At 32.0% G+C, this 18,731-nt stretch overlaps 1 protein-coding gene across 1 annotated transcript in view; it reads left to right on the forward strand.

Annotated features, from left to right (window-relative positions):
• The window catches only part of LOC123698597 (acetylcholine receptor subunit alpha-like 1), a 204,427-nt gene that overhangs the window by 171,983 nt on the left and 13,713 nt on the right, over nt 1–18,731 (forward strand). The window contains exon 5 of the mRNA XM_045645306.1: nt 13,326–13,370. Within this exon, the coding sequence (XP_045501262.1) occupies nt 13,326–13,370 (45 nt within the window). The remainder of the gene's footprint in view (nt 1–13,325; nt 13,371–18,731) is intronic.

Below are 18,731 nucleotides of genomic sequence, written 5' to 3' on the forward strand. Positions count from 1 at the left end.
AAATTGTGATGACGTAGCGTTATCACGTGTTAACGGTATTTGAACAAATGGTCTATAAATCTTTTGAAAGACTTCATAAGGAGTTTATAGCATCTTCGATCTTTATGGAATTGTTTCAGCCATCGTTTGTCGAAGACGTAACTAACAAGAACGGACAGCATAATCCTATCAAATTGAGAAGCTACTTTTACTTAAGGAAAGTTCAACAGCTAGATGTAACGACTTATTTGAAATACCAGTAAATTTAATTATATGTATATAAAGACTCTTTGAATAAACAAATAAAAATCACTTTATCAATGTCCGGTTTTGTAATGTGAGTCATTAACTTCGACCAAAAATACAGCTGAGCTGCCCTTTTTTCCGTGTTACCCAAAATTTGTTAAGTATCCTTTTTTTCATGTCGGTGTTTTAAGTATATTGGTTATGTTTGGACTCTTTTGAAGTAATTCATTTCTATTGAAGCTTGATAAAAAAATATTATTTTTATGCAAAATAATAGCGCATCTAACAATAGAATTCTAATTAATATACATACGACTATATCGTCGCTTTCCAATATTTAAATAAATATCAATATTCATATTTACAACCTTCTAAACCTAAAATCACAAGGATATTTCAAATTAAAACGACCCAGATATGACACGCTACCCCAAGGAACTATGACGAAGGTCCTGGATTATCGGGACGTCACCAAATCCTTTTTTACGCGAAAACAAGGTCAAAGTATGGAAAATGGATATCCGTATTCCCAGCAGACGTGTAATAAAAATCTTGGAGGCCGTTCTTTTTGTACATTAGAAAAACAAATGGGAACACATTAGGAAGGATTTGTTGTGCAAAAAGTTTAGCGCTGTTTAATAGGTACGGAGAATTCGTATTGTGTTTTATGGGATAGCATATACCCCGGATTCTTTTGGATTTAAGAAATAAAGATGGAAGGCGTACAAATTTTCATCACCAGTTATAAAGTAACTTGTACCACCAACATTCTATATACCATTATATATCCGAATAAATTTAACAGTTTGACAGACTAATAAGTATTATCATAGTGTACAAATAGATCACATTTTATTTAAGAAATATTCAAAATGTATTTAAAAAGTACCCTTTTAGCTAAGATACATTTAACACACTCAACTTCACATCCCATTGTATAAATAGCCACCAAACACTACTCAGACCCCAAACTAAGAAGGAAATAATGAAAAGCTTACAACGCTATTACGTGGTAAATCAAGCAATCAGGGTAAGCCTTTAATCCAACTAGAATTTGATCCACAATAAAGGTTAATTGGTACAATGTCTAGCACAATGACGTACGTAATGCAATCTGCATTATGCTGTAGCTTGTCATACATGTGCAGGAAATGGTTCATTCAATTTTCAACTGGATGTTAGAGGAAGTTAGTAGCACGACTTTGTGCTTATTATTTTCAACAATATTAAAAACTGAACTGTCAATTCGACCGTATTTGATGGTTTTTCAAAACTTTCGACTTGGTGAACGGTTTTCGGTAATTTTTTTTGAAGTGAAACTTCTTTAGGCGCTATGAGAGTAAAATTTCAAGGTCTCATCATTGCTCTACCGTCACGTCATGAAGAAAGGCGACGATTTTTGTAGTATTGAATTTTGCTAAATGCTTTTGACTCGTGTGCTCGGTTCACACACTCTTAGTTTATTTGAAATGATGCCTCCCATGTGGTTCCAGTTACATTTTGTCTCAGTTCTGACAATTTAAAGACGGTTAAGATTTACGTTAAAACAATAATTATTGTTATGAGTTAATTGTGAATGAATAGCTTATTACGATGTTTGCTCATTAGTTTAATTGGCGCTTGGTATTTATATTTCTGATATAAATAACAATTAAGAAATATATTGTATCATCTAAGTAGGTAATCCTTTATTTACCGTCTGTCCTAGATTGTGCACGTGTTACGTTGCACGTATTATTATTATACGGTTATTTCGATAACTATTTTCTGTTTCAGGTTAATTTGTAACGAAAGTTTCTCTTATTGTTTACAACAATGAACAGTACCTTACTGATCAAACTTTATTTTCCTTACATTGTATCGAAGAATTTACGCCAGTTATTATTTGCTAGTAAATCAGTTTGTTCAATGATTAAATATTTTAATAATATATGAATATCAGCTATATCAAATGCTTCTAAAATTTTATGTTGTAGTTTGAAATAAGTTTTCATTAATTTAGTAAATTAAAGATACTTGTCAGCCTTCCTCTAAAAAAAATATAATGCGATATATAATACATACTTAATCGTATCTTTTATTTCATTACTAGCGGTCCGCCCCGGCTTCGCTCGTGGTACATATTTACGCTTTCTCTACATAAGAACCATCCTCGTACTTCAAGGAATATAATAAAAAAAGAATTATCGAAATCGGTCCACCCGTTCTCGAGTTATGCGCTTACCAACACATTTTGCGATTCATTTTTATATATAAGAAGATATCAAAATGAACAAATATCGGTATTGTTTCCAATAGAGCTTTTAGTATATATATCAACTAATTATAAAGTAAGTAATAATACGTGAGCATTTGCGGTTAATTCAGTGAGCTAGGTAGTGCTTTCCATCAGGATGTAGTTCCTTTGAGCTGAAACTTAAGCTAATTCGGGTTGCGACGCGAATTGCTTGGCTTATTTCAGTGCAATTGTCTTCTGAAATCAGCGAATATATACCACAAGTTTCTAGCTACGGATTTTGAATAAATCGTTTACATAAGATATAGGGTTTTAGTAGGGACTAGTAGATAAGTATAGAAATGCAGCTGAAATTAAATGATATCAAGTATTTTAGATTAAAACTAGCTTACCGCCCGCGGCTTCGCCCGCTTTGTCTAAAACCTAATAAATTATATACTAAAACCTTCCTCTTGAATTACTCTATAAAACCGCATCAAAATCCGTTGCGTAGTTTTAAAGATTTAAGCATACAGAGGGATAGAGACAGAGAAAGCGACTTTGTTTTATACTATGTAGTGATACTCAAAATAATGGTAATCATTTTTTTGATATGACAGAGTAGATGTGATTTTGATGAAGGCATATCAGCTCTTATTGCCTTGCTAAATCGTAACCTTCGTTTATATTACATTTTTAATTTCAAATAAGAGGAGAAAAGAAGAAACTCAGCTTCATCAACACGACATTGAAATAATAAACTTATCACAATAATTTCAATATTGTGCTACAAGTTTATAAATATAAGATTTTATTAAAGCATTATCGACAAAAAGGAAATAACTCTATCTCTATCACACCTACGGGGGGACATATTTCATATCCTACTCTTATCGATGACCGGGTCACCAAGGATAATAATATAGTCCATTGTTATTAAAAAGATGTCAACTTTGGCCGTTGATTTATAGCAGCTTTGCGATTCACGATAATGGAAACGTATTATACATATAATAGTGAAATCACTACATAGTATAAAATAAAGTCGCTTTCTCTGTCTCTATGTCCCTTTGTTTGCTTAAATCTTTAAAACTACACAACGGATTTTGGTGCGGTTTTTTAATAGATAGAGTGATTCAAGAGGAAGGTGTATAATTTATTAGGTTTTAGACAAAGCGGACGAAGCCGCGGCGGAAAGTTAGTACTGAATAAAACAGAATTAACCTTATGTCTATGTTACATGAGCGGCAGAAGCTTTTTTTACATTTACAAAGTTATGGAGCTGTTGTACGGCGTTTTAAATCTTTGAACAAATTACAAGATTTTCAAGAAAATGGGTAACCGTAAGGTTGAGCGATAATAACATACATAAATGGAATATTGTTACGCATAGTTTTATATTTTTTGTGGTTACGCTTTGTCTTATAATATATACTAGATACGCATTTAACAAAAATGCTCTATATTCCAAAACTCTCACATATTTTTAATATAATATATATATTAAAACTCGCTTTATACCACATGATATTCCAGTTGCAAGTTGCAACGCTTTACGTTAAAATTACATTTTGTTTTATTCGTTAAAAAAATTGTACATTACATTCTTAGAAGGTAATAAGTGAATACGGCTATTTATTGAATACCTTTACCTACTTTATTAGTTACTAGATAATAGTACCCCTACAGTCTACACACATTAAAATTGCGCGGTTTCATTTCTTAGAATAAAACCTAGCGCTTCTCAGTAACATGTCACAGGTCTTAAAGCTCATTATAGGATCACTTATAACAAACGAGGTCAGTGTGGTACAGGTTAACTCTGTCATTTATTAGGTTTGAAATTTACGCGATTTTGTTCCTTTAAACAATATTAACAGGGGTGATTTTGGTGTAAAAATTAACTTAAAAACGACACGGATTGTGGTATTTGGTAATAACGAAGTCATCTCCGAAAATGTTACACAGTTCTGAACAATGGCGTATCACTATTATATGGTATGGCTATTATATAAGCAATTACCGAGAACATTTATAATATTATATAAACCGTAGTGTACATTTTGCAAAAAAATAAGTAAATAAATAAGTTAAAATAAAATAATAATAAACTTCCCTGCTGTAACACAGTGGCGTCAGCGACTAGCACGGAGGGAAGTATGTTTGTTTGTAATAATTGTTATGGTACATATATGCCTTATGTTTATTTGTAATAATTGTTATGTACCTATATATCTTACTGAAACGCATGTAACATGTTCTTTGTAATAATAAATAAATAAATAAATGAGTAAATAAAATAAATTAAGCAGGATAGATCGTTTAGTCAATTGACTGTTGTAAATCGCCATAGAGACTAAACAGACTTCAAACAAAACAATCTATCAGTAATCTTATAAATTAGGAAACGTCGGAACTAAACAATATCAAAAATCAAAAGATCTACTAAAAATCAGTTACAAAATACGAAATTAATAAGACAGCTTCAAATGGCTTCAATATTAAATTAATCGCGTAACTTTCAGTTAGAACATTGCATTCCAGCCCCCTTAGACAAGTGGCTTTCTATTAGCGTACCTAACGTTTGACAGAATAGATTAGGAATGTATGAGATTGACGTAAGCTGTCGATACATTTATCTACAGCTTATGTCAATCTCATACATTCATAATCTATTCTATCAAACGTTACGCTAAACGAAAGCCACTTGTCTAACCCCTCTGTACTCACTATAATCGTATATATAAATATATAACTATCTCGCTTTAAATTTTAATTCCGCTCCATTTAGCAATTAAGTCATTAAAAAATTAAGTCCGCAATTACTGTTTCGCAATACTTAAGGCGAGTACCTTCGTAAAGGCATTACAAAGTTTAATTAGTTAAGGGGCTGTTACGCGGCTAGCTTTAGATGATATTTTGATCTTCGTGTTATGAATTTGACCAATCTTTTGATCTATAATAAAATGAATCGCAAAATGTGTTGGTATGCGCATAATTCTAGAATAGCTGAACCGATTTCGTTAATTGTTTTTTTTTTTTATAATCCTTGAAGTACGAGGATGGTTCTTATGGAGAGAAAACGTAAACATGTGCCACGGGTGAAGCCGGGACGAACCGTTAGTTTATTCTATAATCGAATCGTTTTCAGACTAATAAATATTAAAAAAAAATTATAGTTCTAAAATGTTTGCGAATTAAATTATATTGTTTTTTTGCCACATCGGCTCGATAGACATACCTAACTTCCCTATTTTTTCTATTATCATCTTTTTCTATCCTAAAACAAAAGTTTGTTTAATACATACGTGTCATAAATGTTGTGTACATGACATGTACATACTATGCATTTATAGTAGTAGGATTACAAGCTAGTTTGTTAATTATGAATTAGTTTGGGCTTACACAACCCGCAAAACAGATATACCCGTCAATAAGGATTATCAAGTATTGTTTCAAACGTGACGTCATCATCGTGTTTCATATTAGCACAGCATATTAACGATAGACGAAAAACATCATAAAAGTTTTCATACCGAACACCAACAACTAACAGCTAAGACAAAAAACTATTTTGAAAAATAATATTATTATGACTCTACTTTTTTTACGTGGGCGGCAAAAATGTTCTTTTTATAATTTAATGTACAGATTTTTGTACATAATCTCAAGGGAGAATACAGTAGCTCAAGAAATGAAGTATACTTTCATAACATTGATACATCCATTAAACTTTTTTTCAAAAAAATAACCATCCAAATATTAGATTATTTTTGTAAGCTTCCTTTACTTTTAACTTTTTATATCACTAGCTTACCGCGGCTTCGCCCGCTTTGTCTAAAACCTAATAAATTATATACTAAAACCTTCCTCTTCAATCACTCTATCTATTAAAAAAACCGCTTCCAAATCCGTTGCGTAGTTTTAAAGATTTAAGCATAGGTGCAAAGGGACATAGGGACAGAGAAAGCGACTTTGTTTTATACTATGACGTAGTGATTCACAAATACTGATTTACTAAATTTAATTACATTTATTAACATCCGTAATTAAAGTCCTTCAAAGTTAACAAATGAAACAATTCAAATAATTTTGTATTCTAAGAAGTAAGTAATAAACAACTGTATCAAACAAATATCATTGTTGAAGCCTTTTCCGATAATTTTATTATATTGTCTATTATAAGAAATGTATTTTCTCATATTATTTCATTAGTTCACGTCCTTACAATTAATTATAAGAACAATATTGTTTCATTATTTTGCTCCACTGGTTTGAGCCTTGGTGACTTACTCAAAGAATCTATACTATAAAAATGAATCGCAAAATGTGTTGGCGCATAACTCGAGAACGGCTGAACCGATTTCGTTAATTCTTTTTTTATAATATTCCTTGAAGTACGAGGATGGTTCTTATGGAGAGAAAACGTAAACATGTACCACGGGCGAAGCCGGGGCGGACCGCTAGTTTATAAATATTAATGAAAGACGGATGTGAAACTAATGTGGAATTTGTAGAGAAATGTTATTTAAATATAACTTGGTTTTATATTTGCTTGTTAAACTTTATAAGCATTATAATTAAATATGTATCATATCCTATCCTACTAATATTATAAATACGAAAGTTTGTGAGACTGGATGTATGTGTATGTATGCATGTTTGTTACTCTCTCGCTCAAATACTACTGTACCGATTACAATGAAATGTAGCACACATATAGAGAGTAACTTGGATTAACATATAAGATAGGTTTTATCCCGGAAATCCCGCGGGCGGAAAGCTAGTTTACAATATATTTGGAAATTAGAAATATTGATACTAAAGAAATGTAGCAAAAATATGGCTATTATCATTCAAGATATTATTATCTATTATACAACCAGCTACCGTTATTCGCAAGATAACATGAACTCAAAGTTAATCCACTGATAGGGTAAAAAAATAATTTTTCTACCTTAAAATATAATTTAATTATAAGTATTTCCTATCTTTAAATGAATTGAAACCAAATACGTTAAAACTAATTTATGACAAAAGCCCTTCTAAAAACTCCATCAGTTCAATTAAAAACTAAGTTCCAGTAATTTATAACCGCAGTATACCCATCTTGAACTAGCGCACGATCCATAAAAGTGGCAGCTAATTAAACTAAACATATTGAAAGTTTCCAGTTGTATTAGTTGCGGGTAAGTGAAAACCCCAATCTAATTTTTGCTGAGTAAACAGTGATGTCGACGAACGGCTGACGGCTCATTAAACTTTGTAATTGGCTTGGGTGCTATGTAGGGCGAATGCAAAAACCCTGCTGCATTATCTTGTATAGCTATAGCACAGATACTATACTAGCTAGCTTATATTATCTGTGATATAGAATTAATGATAATAAAATTATCTGTGATATAAGTAAGGTTATTAAATGGCTAGATTGTGTGTTTTGTTGTGTTTTTTTTTTTGGAATTACTCTTGTGTGTTCTTAATTTAAATAAATAGATAAAGCTTTAGGGCCGATTTTTCAATCCTTGGTTAAAATTTATCCGTCCAATAAAGTATTACACGAACATTTTAAAATGTCACATGTAAACTGTCAAATGTGGAAAATTAGAATATATTTTTGAAATGGTAGTTTAATACGTTCTTCAATGAATAAGTTTTAACCAACGATTGAAAAATCAGCCCTTAATATTATAATAGTATCTGCGTGGTTATAATATGCACATAATTGGCTTCGCAATGTTGTTGATTCTTGGAAGTAAAATTTTACAATAGCTTTATAAAAAATAATTAAACATTAAGTAGGGTTGATGTACCACTAGTTGACCATTTAAGCGGTTTTATCTTTAGCTATATATAAAAAACGGGTTATTTGTTTTACGTTCAATGTTATTTTTGGGACACAGATAATTGAATAGTCACTGCAACTATTGTTCTTAGTATCAATTTGATAACCTTTAAAGGTTTTATGAAAACTACTCTGAAAGTTACTTCTGCTAAAAATACCATTACCTGACCACTGATCACCAATATCTGACCATCATTGCTCTAAAAGTTGACCATTTTCAAAATGGACAAAATGTCCTTCTTCGAACATTAGTTTTGTTTAATAAATAAAAAAAGTCTGTATTTATATTGAAGTTTTTTTTATTAAGGGCCGATTTTTCAATGCCCAGATAAACAGCTAGATAGACTTTATTCTTCAGTTAACAAAATATTCAATTTTTCAATAGACAAATAGGACTTATCTATCGAATAACTACGTTATTTGAGGAATAAATCTATCTGCTGCTCCAACGGCCAGATAGCGTGCTATTCGACGATTAGACGTTTGAGTTGACAACTGACGCGTCAAATTTGGGATATTTTCGTATGTAATAACATAGAGCGTAGAATTTTTACAATAAAGCCTCTTTCTATAAAATAATTATCAATTAAAATCATATTGAAATTGATGTTTTTGATAGTACTGATGATCATGCCATTGAAAATTTGCCGGACGCTGCCTTTATGTCGTTTCCATCGAAATATATAATATAATTTAATATGTTTGTTTTGCCACTCCAAAAGCAGAGCTGCCAATATGGAAATATTTGGTCAGATAGTTATTCATCAAATAAATCACGATTGAAAAATAGGCGAGCCGTTATGAGTTAGATAAGCAATTGAATAAATCTATTCGAGGGGTAGTTATTAGACTGTTTATCTGGGCATTGAAAAATCGGCCCTTAATGTTATAAATCATTCTTACAATACTGTTATTAATCCTTAATGACTATACCTACGTACCATACAATCTTTTCTTCTTTCTCTTTTTCCTTCGACACCCAGTAGTCTTGCCATTTCTTGGAAGTTGTAGCAAAGGGCAAGCGTTCAGTCTTCTTTTTTAACGGAGAATCAGAAGGCCATATTAAATGTTTGCCAAAAGCTGGGCTTATTTGCTGTTGCTTTTTAGTTATTAAATCTACTAATTTGGGCGAAGGAGGTTCAAGGAAATGGCTGACTGACGTTGATGTTGATTCGAGATGCATTGTTTGTGTTGGAATAGGACCTAGACGGCTTATATGGTTTGTTAAATTAGGTATAAGCACAAAACAAAGCAAATCTTTCTTAGCAAAATATAAAGAACCAAGAGCTGACCATACTGGTCAACAATAGGCGAAAAATTGGTTTCGTTGCTCCAAAAGATAACCAGGCCGCTAAAAATCATGAAAAACTGTTCATGCAAAAAATGAAGCCGAAAGTCTATAACAGAATGGTTCAACATTATGCCTATAACAAGACATATAAAGAGTAATCGATTGCATTCAAGATAAATTAAGATTTCCCAATCAACTCCCGATAAAAAACTCTTAGTAAAAAATGTGATTACTTACGGGGCACCTACTTAATAACATCTTCGTGTTGAAAAAATTTCAATATTTCTGACCAATGGCACCAAGGTTTGTTTTTATTTTATAGATGATGTTGCTTTATAGAAAAAACAATAAACTATCATCTGGGGCTGCCGTATTTTCTTAATTGGATTTATATTTGAATTTTGGTCATGTATTGGTGCTTGGTCAGCTAGTGGTACATTGACCCTAAGTCGAATCGATCTAGGAAATATCGACGTTCGTCTATGTTACAATTTTTATATAATACATGGGCTGCGTTGTCTGCTATTATAATATTTATAAAGTTTATGTTTCAATTTTCATTCAATACATGGGTATATAATCAACTGCGTTGTCTACTATTATAATATTATTTTATAAAGTAATAATATTATTTTGTGATACATCCAAAAACTATAGGTAGGTATGTGATATTTTTATTTTTCACATTTTATAGTTTTGTGTGATATTTTATAACATTAGGTACTTATCCTTAATTTTACACTAGTAGACAAACAACAAAGGCGCCACTCCATTTATTTCTTCCGGAATCCTGATGAAATTCTTTACAAAAGTTTTAAATACTGAAACGAGTAAAGCATTGCAAACAACAATCTCCACTACAGGCGTATACAAAATAAACCAATACAAGAACCCACAAACTCAGTACATTACACACTTGAACACAAAACTTTCATTCTTGGAAACTCCCGGATTCCTCTAACTTTAATTACTGAAGACTTTGCACTCGGGATCAGATAAAATTGCATTCTCCAGCGAGATTGCTTTAAAATTGATAATGTGGGTAATGCAACAGATGTTTCTTAGCGAATACCAAGTGTAATGATTTTTATTTCTTACACGTAGGTATGCTATGTACTGTGTGAACGTACCATTTAATATAGTAGGAATGTATTTAGTTTTACGTACGCTTTATATTATTTAATTGAGGGCAAATTTACATCGTACGCAATATTATGATAATGGATAATTTTTAAAGGTTACAATCATGTTTTTTTAAGCTATTGCATAACTTCTATCGCGGGCCTTGAGCGCGGGGACCGAATCAACAAATTCCGTAACGAAAAAACCTCACGCTCCCCACTCCGACGGGCGGAGGGATGGCTTGAAGGCATAGCATGCAATAGCTTTACCGCGGCAGTCCCCGAGTGCCACACGTCGTTTTTTTTTTAATTATATGAATTTAATTTGTATGGAATGTAATGTTATAATACATAATTACTAACATAGTTTCTAAGATTAATGTATACTAACACAAATATGGATGTACATCTGAAAATAAAAAATAAACGACGAGTGGCACTCGGGGACTGCCGCGGTAAAGCTATTGCATGCTATGCCTTCAAGCCATCCCTCCGCCCGTCGGAGTGGGGAGCGTGAGGTTTTTTCGTTACGGAATTTCTCGATTCAGTCCCCGCGCTCAAGGCCCGCGATAGAAGCTATGCAATAGCTTAAAATTATTTATTTATTATTATTTTTTTTTTTAATTGTGTAGAGGTACCATGTAATATAGTGGGAATATAATAGAATTATTTACGAAAGTTTTTGTATAAAAATGAAAGCAGATTATTTTTTTGTCAACATCCTTAAAATGTTTTGTCTACGTTACAAAGAGCGATAATTTGTTGTGATTTTCCGTAAAGTGTTGACAATATAAAACACTAGGTACTTTAATAAACAACGTTAATTTAAATTTGTAATTTGTTTATAAACTCTTCATTTATAAAAGTCATCGTTCTTCTTAATTGACGTAATCTCATTTAAAAATAAGTAAATATTTACAAAATATAGTAAACTAGCTTACCGCCCGCGGCTTCGCCCGCCTTTTCAAAGGAAACCCGCATAGTTCCCATTCCCGTGGGATTTCCGGGATAAAACCTATCCTATGTCCTTTCTCGGGTATCAAAATATCTCTATACCAAATTTCATGCAAATTGGTTCTGTAGTTAAGGCGTGATTGAGTAACAGACAGACAGACAGAGTTACTTTCGCATTCGCAAAAACTTTATGAAGAATACAGTTTTCACAATAATAAGTACTAGCCGTAATCTAGTAAAAAGTTTCTGACAAACTCTTAAACTTATTAAACTAATAACTCTCCGATTTCAATAATAAAAATCTAATTAGAATCGTTTTTCACAGATCAAGAACGGGAATGTTTTCGATCCAAGTTTCATTATCTCAAGCTCAAGATATCGCGGAGCACCGTCAGTTATATATATCAGAACTGACTTTGTCCGATTGTTGAAGAAATTTCATTAAACTACGTACTAACTTTGACTACTCTAGATTCGCTATGATTTAATTTGAATCAATTCACTGGCTTTTTATCGTAATTGAAATTTTCTATTGGCAATAACTTGGCTTTAAAACGAGTACTTCTTAATTTTTAACGAGGAAATTGGATCAGATTTGTGTGGGGATATTTTAAGCGGGAAGTTTTTAGGTGAATAGAATGTGGATGGTAATATTATTATTTTATTGAAACTTTATACGGATTCTTCAATAAAAAGTTATTTTTAAATCTTTCCTTGAATACTATGTGCTTTTTACAATACCTTATTGTTGATGTTGTTTCATATTCAGACTTGAATATTGTAAAGTACGACCACTTAAACATCATAACAATTAAGCGAACAAACTAGATGCTTTTTGGATTTTTATATATTTTAAGAATATCTTTATTATATCTATCACAAAAGAAAAACTAATTTCATCATTATCTATCCCTACTACCTATCAAACCATACAAATCAAATTAATCAAGGAAGTCGATTTGATGAAATATAATTCAGCAAACCCGCAAATTATAGATATCATTTCCAACCATAAATGATAACATGGCTTCATTCCGAACACACGCTAACAAAATATGATACACATCTTCAATATCTTTAGGAAATGGTTACTATCCTGTTGCCAATGTCAATTCATGCTGGAGCATTTAACGGATTGATATACCAAATTATTGATTATCTATTATGAAGCCCCGTTCTCCCGTAGTGATGAAAAAATCTTTATTGACAACTAGCTTTCAGCACGCGGCTTCGCCCGTTGTGTCTAGAATCTAATAAAGTATGTATTAAAATCAATTATACTCGTCATCAATCACTCTATCTGTTAAAAAAACCGCATCCGTTGGATGGTTTTAAAGATTTAAGCATACATAGGGACAGAAAAAGTGACTTTGTTTTATACTATGTAGTGATATACTGTTCAGTAATATGAATTCTTAGACTATGTAGTTAATGTTAATAATAAATAGGACTGATTCAATTAAAATGAGTTTCACAGATCGATTTTTTTAACTACACAAGTGTTAGTCACAAGTCAGTTCTATGCTCTGTGATACTGATGCCTTCGACAGGAATCGAACTGTAGACCTCTAAGTAGTTGCTCCAGGTTTAACCACTGAACCATAGCAGTGGAATATACAATTTAGCGACCTTAATTAGTATCTTCCATCTCTCTAATATATTTTTCTTTCTTTTCAGAATCTTAAGAATCAAATCATGACAACGAACGTGTGGGTTGAACAGGTACGTACCTAACATTTTCTTTCTAATTAACGTTTTCTTATTAATATTATAATATTTATGAATATATTCATAAAAACATCTAAATATTTATAGATAATTAACGTTATTTACAGTGACTTTGAGATACAAGATATTGACTATATTTTATACTATGCAAAATTATGCAAAAGTCGACTCAATATTTGTTTATTTAGTTCGCAAATAGAAGAATGTTACTTTTTATATTGCTTTATATGCGATGATTGGATTATTATGAAATACCTACATTATAATGAAGCTTTTAAATCATTCAAAAAAGGACTCGAGATACATGTTCCTTTCTTTAAATACACATTACAAGAATTACGCGTAAGCAAGAAAACTACAAACATTTCTCACACAACACATTTATCATACACCATTAGTTTCCAATATACAGCATAGAGATATCTTTCAAATTCCGCAGCAAATAAAGTCATTTAGAAAAGTCAGAATGTCAAAGCGGCCCGTGACTAGCGTTTGACAAATGACCAAAGGCCCTGGACAAAAGGAAGGCACGGACCCCCGTCAATAACAACTTGACTAATAGAACTGCAATATATCCGGTGTGTTTTTTAATAGATTTATCTTGGCAACTGAGGAAACAATTTCTGTGACGACTGAAATTTTAGCTTTGGATATAAAAAGTGAATTCCCGTGTCCGCTAGTGGGGTAAGGGGCAGATTCATTATGCATACCTACATCTGTTTGACTGATCGATTTTCTTTTAGGGACAAGTATGTGATCAAACTTCTGTGTCCTGCCAGACCGAGACATTTTTTTTCGTCTCCACCGAGAATCGAACCCGGGACCCCTAGGTTTTACACTCACGCGTCAACCACTGAACCAAGGAAGCGGTAGCTTTGAATATATACCAGTGTAAAAAATAAGTTTCAGATGAGGGTTAAAGTTGAGTTTTTGGTAAGGACTCTAGACTTTAAAGAAGTAAAAGGCAAAAGTTATGGTAATGATAGAATTACGCTTTCGCACTTTACTTCTTCTTGTACCAATTCCAGAAAAGCTTATAATGGTATATCAGAGATAATACGGATAATTCTAGAAGAATAACTGTTGGCAATATCTCAGAAGGGTTAGGGGTAGATAATAATCGATCGTGAAGAAATGTGCGTGTCCCATTAACTAACTTGGGTTTTCACTCTCACTTCCCATGTACCCATGTCACGTCTGTATTAAGTCTTTTTATCGAAAGTACTTCTAAAAGACATTCCTTAAAACTTGTAGCGATTCGTTTATTAAACTTAGTTGGAGTTTATTGTTTCACAAACTTTGTTGGAGTGCAGAGGTCTGTTCTTGGTAACATTTAGCCGAATTGTGGGATTCATCTTAATGTATTTATTATTGGGGTTTTACTTTCTATTAATTTTTAGATATTTCCTACTTAAAGAAGTGTGTTTGAAGTTGATTTACATTAATATTATTTAGAGATTTCATCTATTTTAGGAAAAACGTGTTTTGGAAGTGGTTCAAACTTTGATGTTCTTAGTATGGAATTCGGTGATGTGGCTATTCCAGTAACAGGAAAATGATTATAATTACCTCGTAAAATCATACCTATTTACAAACTCAAACTCAAACATTTATTTATTCAATTAGACTTCTTCTAGAATATTCTTCTTTTAATTGTACACCCAAAATAAAAACACTTATATTAAGTAATATAGGTACATACATCATGATATTTTAGAGGCTGTATTAAATAAATAAAGGTAGTTTTACCTATTATATTGAATACAATTTAAATTCATTTGATTAAAACAATAATTTTTTAAACAATTAAATTATAACGCCCTTAAATAAAAAGAAAACACCACAAAATAATTTCAAAAGTTCTCAGCTATAAATAGAATAAATCTAAAATAAACAAATAAAACCCACTGCACATCAACTTCAGCACGAATCGTAATAACAAATCCAATAAATAAAATATAAATCATACAGTTCACTTGAATCGTAACATTTTTATTGCATCGCACAATTTCTCAGTGAAACTTTGGTGACATAAATAAAGAATAAAACAAATTGCGCAGATAAAAAATTTGACAATGTTATATAATTTTTGTGTTATATAGGTTTTTATAAAGTAGGCTGCATGTTTGTCTTGACTATATCTATCTTTAAACTAAAATGCATCGAGATCAACTATTTAGGCGTAAAAGATAAACAAATATCTATCCGACCATAAGGATGCTTCTCCACCATATGCGAGGATGCGTAGCGAGGAATGTGTTCGAAAATAAAACCAATCATATTGCATTATTAAGTTTGAAGTTTGAAGCGATACTATTGGTTATTTACAAACACATTCCTCGCTACACATCCTCATTCCTCGCACATTATTTGTGGAAAAGCACCCTAATTTTAACATTCACCACCATTACCATTACCAGTGTAGTAGATATTGTTCTTATTAAAACTATTAATGAGGTCGTGACTTATAATTAGAGTCCCACTAAAATATTCTTGCAAAAACTTACTAAGGGCCGATTTTTCAATGCCCAGATAAACAGTCTAATAACTACCCCTCGAATAGATTTATTCAATTGCTTATCTAACTCATAACGGCTCGCCTATTTTTCAATCGTGATTTATTTGATGAATAACTATCTGACCAAATATTTCCATATTGGCAGCTCTGCTCTTGGAGTGGCGAAACAAACATATTAAATTAGTCAGGTTAGAGCGGGATAGAGTCAACTTGCAATATGTCAACAACCGTCATTATGACTCACGTCAGGAGTGCATTTTAAGTTTATCTTGTGTTCTATGATTGTTGATTATTGTTTTGATTCGAGTAAAGAGTTTTGATTAAATTTGTGTTAAAATTTATATATTTTACGATGGAAACGACATAAAGGCAGCGTCCGGCAAATTTTCAATGGCATGATCATCAGTAGGTACTATCAAAAACATCAATTTCAATATGATTTTAATTGATAATTATTTTATAGAAAGAGGCTTTATAGTAAAAATTCTACGCTCTATGATATTACATACGAAAATATCCCAAAGACGCGTCAGTTGTCAACTCAAACGTCTAATCGTCGAATAGCACGCTATCTGGCCGTTGGAGCAGCAGATAGATTTATTCCTCAAATAACGTAGTTATTCGATAGATAAGTCCTATTCGTCTATTGAAAAATTGAATATTTTGTTAACTGAAGAATAAAGTCTATCTAGCTGTTTATCTGGGCATTGAAAAATCGGCCCTAAAACAAATTACCAATACATTTTCATATGTGATTTCTCAAAAATGTGTTAAATGCTCCCCTAGCATGAATGATAAACGACCGTCCGATACGATACGATAAAAAAATAACGATATTGTATCTGTACTAGATTTATATCAGATAGTTTGATTCATGATACTCTCTTATATTTAAAACTGGACTATGAGATTAAAGAAATATGTATTAGAATTTACTATTTTATTTTACACTTACCGCCCGCGGCTTCGCCCGCTTTGTTAAAATCTAATAAATTATACACTAAAACTATTTAAAAAAAATGCATCAAAATCCGTTGCGTTGTTTTAAAGATTTAAGCATGCAAAGGGACATAGGGAGATAAAAGCGACTTTGTTTTATACTATGTAGTGACTACAATATAGTTGCACACAGAGGAAACCTTACTGCAGCTTACAAAAGCCTAATCACTTATAAGTGATCCCTTCCAGGCAATCAGGATAAAGGCAAGAACAAGCAAAAATATCACTATTAGAATATGTAGGTATCAGCTTTATGGAAAACTGAAAAACAGTATGCCAAGAATATCACAATGGATAGTGAACACTTGAAAATGTTTAAACATCAGACGCCTATAATATTAATTTGTTCACTTAAACCGAGTACTTACGTTATAATCGCCTTCAATATTAATAAACTTTCAGATAAACGTGTGTTCTAGCCTTATAATGTTTTCCCAATCCCCAACTTCTCAAAATAAACATTCCATGAAAATAGATTTCAATATAGAATCGAACATTAACGCATTAGTCTCGAGAGAAATAACGTCCATGAAAATATTCAGTTCAGTGATTTTACCGAATAATAGAAAGCTTAGAAGGCCGATCGAACTTATTATGGGCTTCAAACTGATGTACATAACAAATGATCGAGCGAATTGATAACAATATAATGGTTGAAAAACAGAACCATTTACATTATTGACCTAGTTGATAGGGAATTTAATAAAAGCGAAGAAATCGTTTATTTTTGTGATCAATTGTGTTGTTGAATGTTTATACTCACGCAATTAAAGCTTGTTTTAAAAGTATCTATTGGAGTAAAACTTCAAGGTGTAAGGTGACAATTTTGGTATCTTTGAATCTTGCCAAAGTAGTTTCACTTCTGACACGTGTGCTCGGCACACATGCTTTTTAACTGACTTCAAAAAAAGGAGGAGGTTATCAATTCGGCCGGTATATTTTTTTACAAACACTAGGCACTTAGTATTAGGCCCGTGCACCGACATCAAACATTTTTAGTAAATAGCACATCTAAATACTATGTAGTATATATATATTAATAATATCAAATCTTTTTTATTTTTTACTTTTCCGTTATTGAAGTCCGTTGTTTTTAACGCAGTTACTTCTATTATGTTTAGTTTGTGCCTATAGATCAACGATAGAACAATTTCTTGCCGTATTTACCTCTTATTATTGGAATACTAATTCTATAATATACCCATTACCCATTTAATTAAACGAATATTCCATTAATCAATTTTCACTAAAAAATTCTGAATAAACAAGCTATATATAATTTGCACTAAACAAGCAGTCGGCTTACATTAATGGCGGGATACCATAATTATTCAGCATAATTACTAGCAGATCCTCCCTTACATAGCATTAGGGATATAGTTAAGATTGTAAGATAGTGGAAAGGGTAGGAAATATCAGTCTCCGGTCTTCTATCTCCATGACATAGTATTGTTGAATCGATTGCCTTTGTTTGCTATGCCTATCTTGACCAATCTTATTTATGTATCTATTTTTAAATGCTTTTACTAATATGGTAAATGTAGAATTTAAATGTAGGTATGAATGCATAGATGTGTGTCTATAGTGTTTATAACTCAATTATGCAAAAACCGCTCATGTGATCTGATTGAAATTTGATACTATAGTTAGTACCAATTTTTTTTAAGTCTATCTAAGGGTAAATCTTGCATAGATTCCCACGGCCTCCGGGGAAGGGGCCGTGGGTTATGTCGGATTCCCACCGACCAAAACCACACTGTGTTTCGTCAAGCCGCATCAACGACGGGGCCACGGGTATGGTAGAATCGTCCGTGACAGTTAGTACCACCTAGGATTTT

Source organism: Colias croceus, chromosome 16 (assembly GCF_905220415.1).
Source record: "Colias croceus chromosome 16, ilColCroc2.1".
NCBI lineage: Eukaryota > Metazoa > Arthropoda > Insecta > Lepidoptera > Pieridae > Colias > Colias croceus.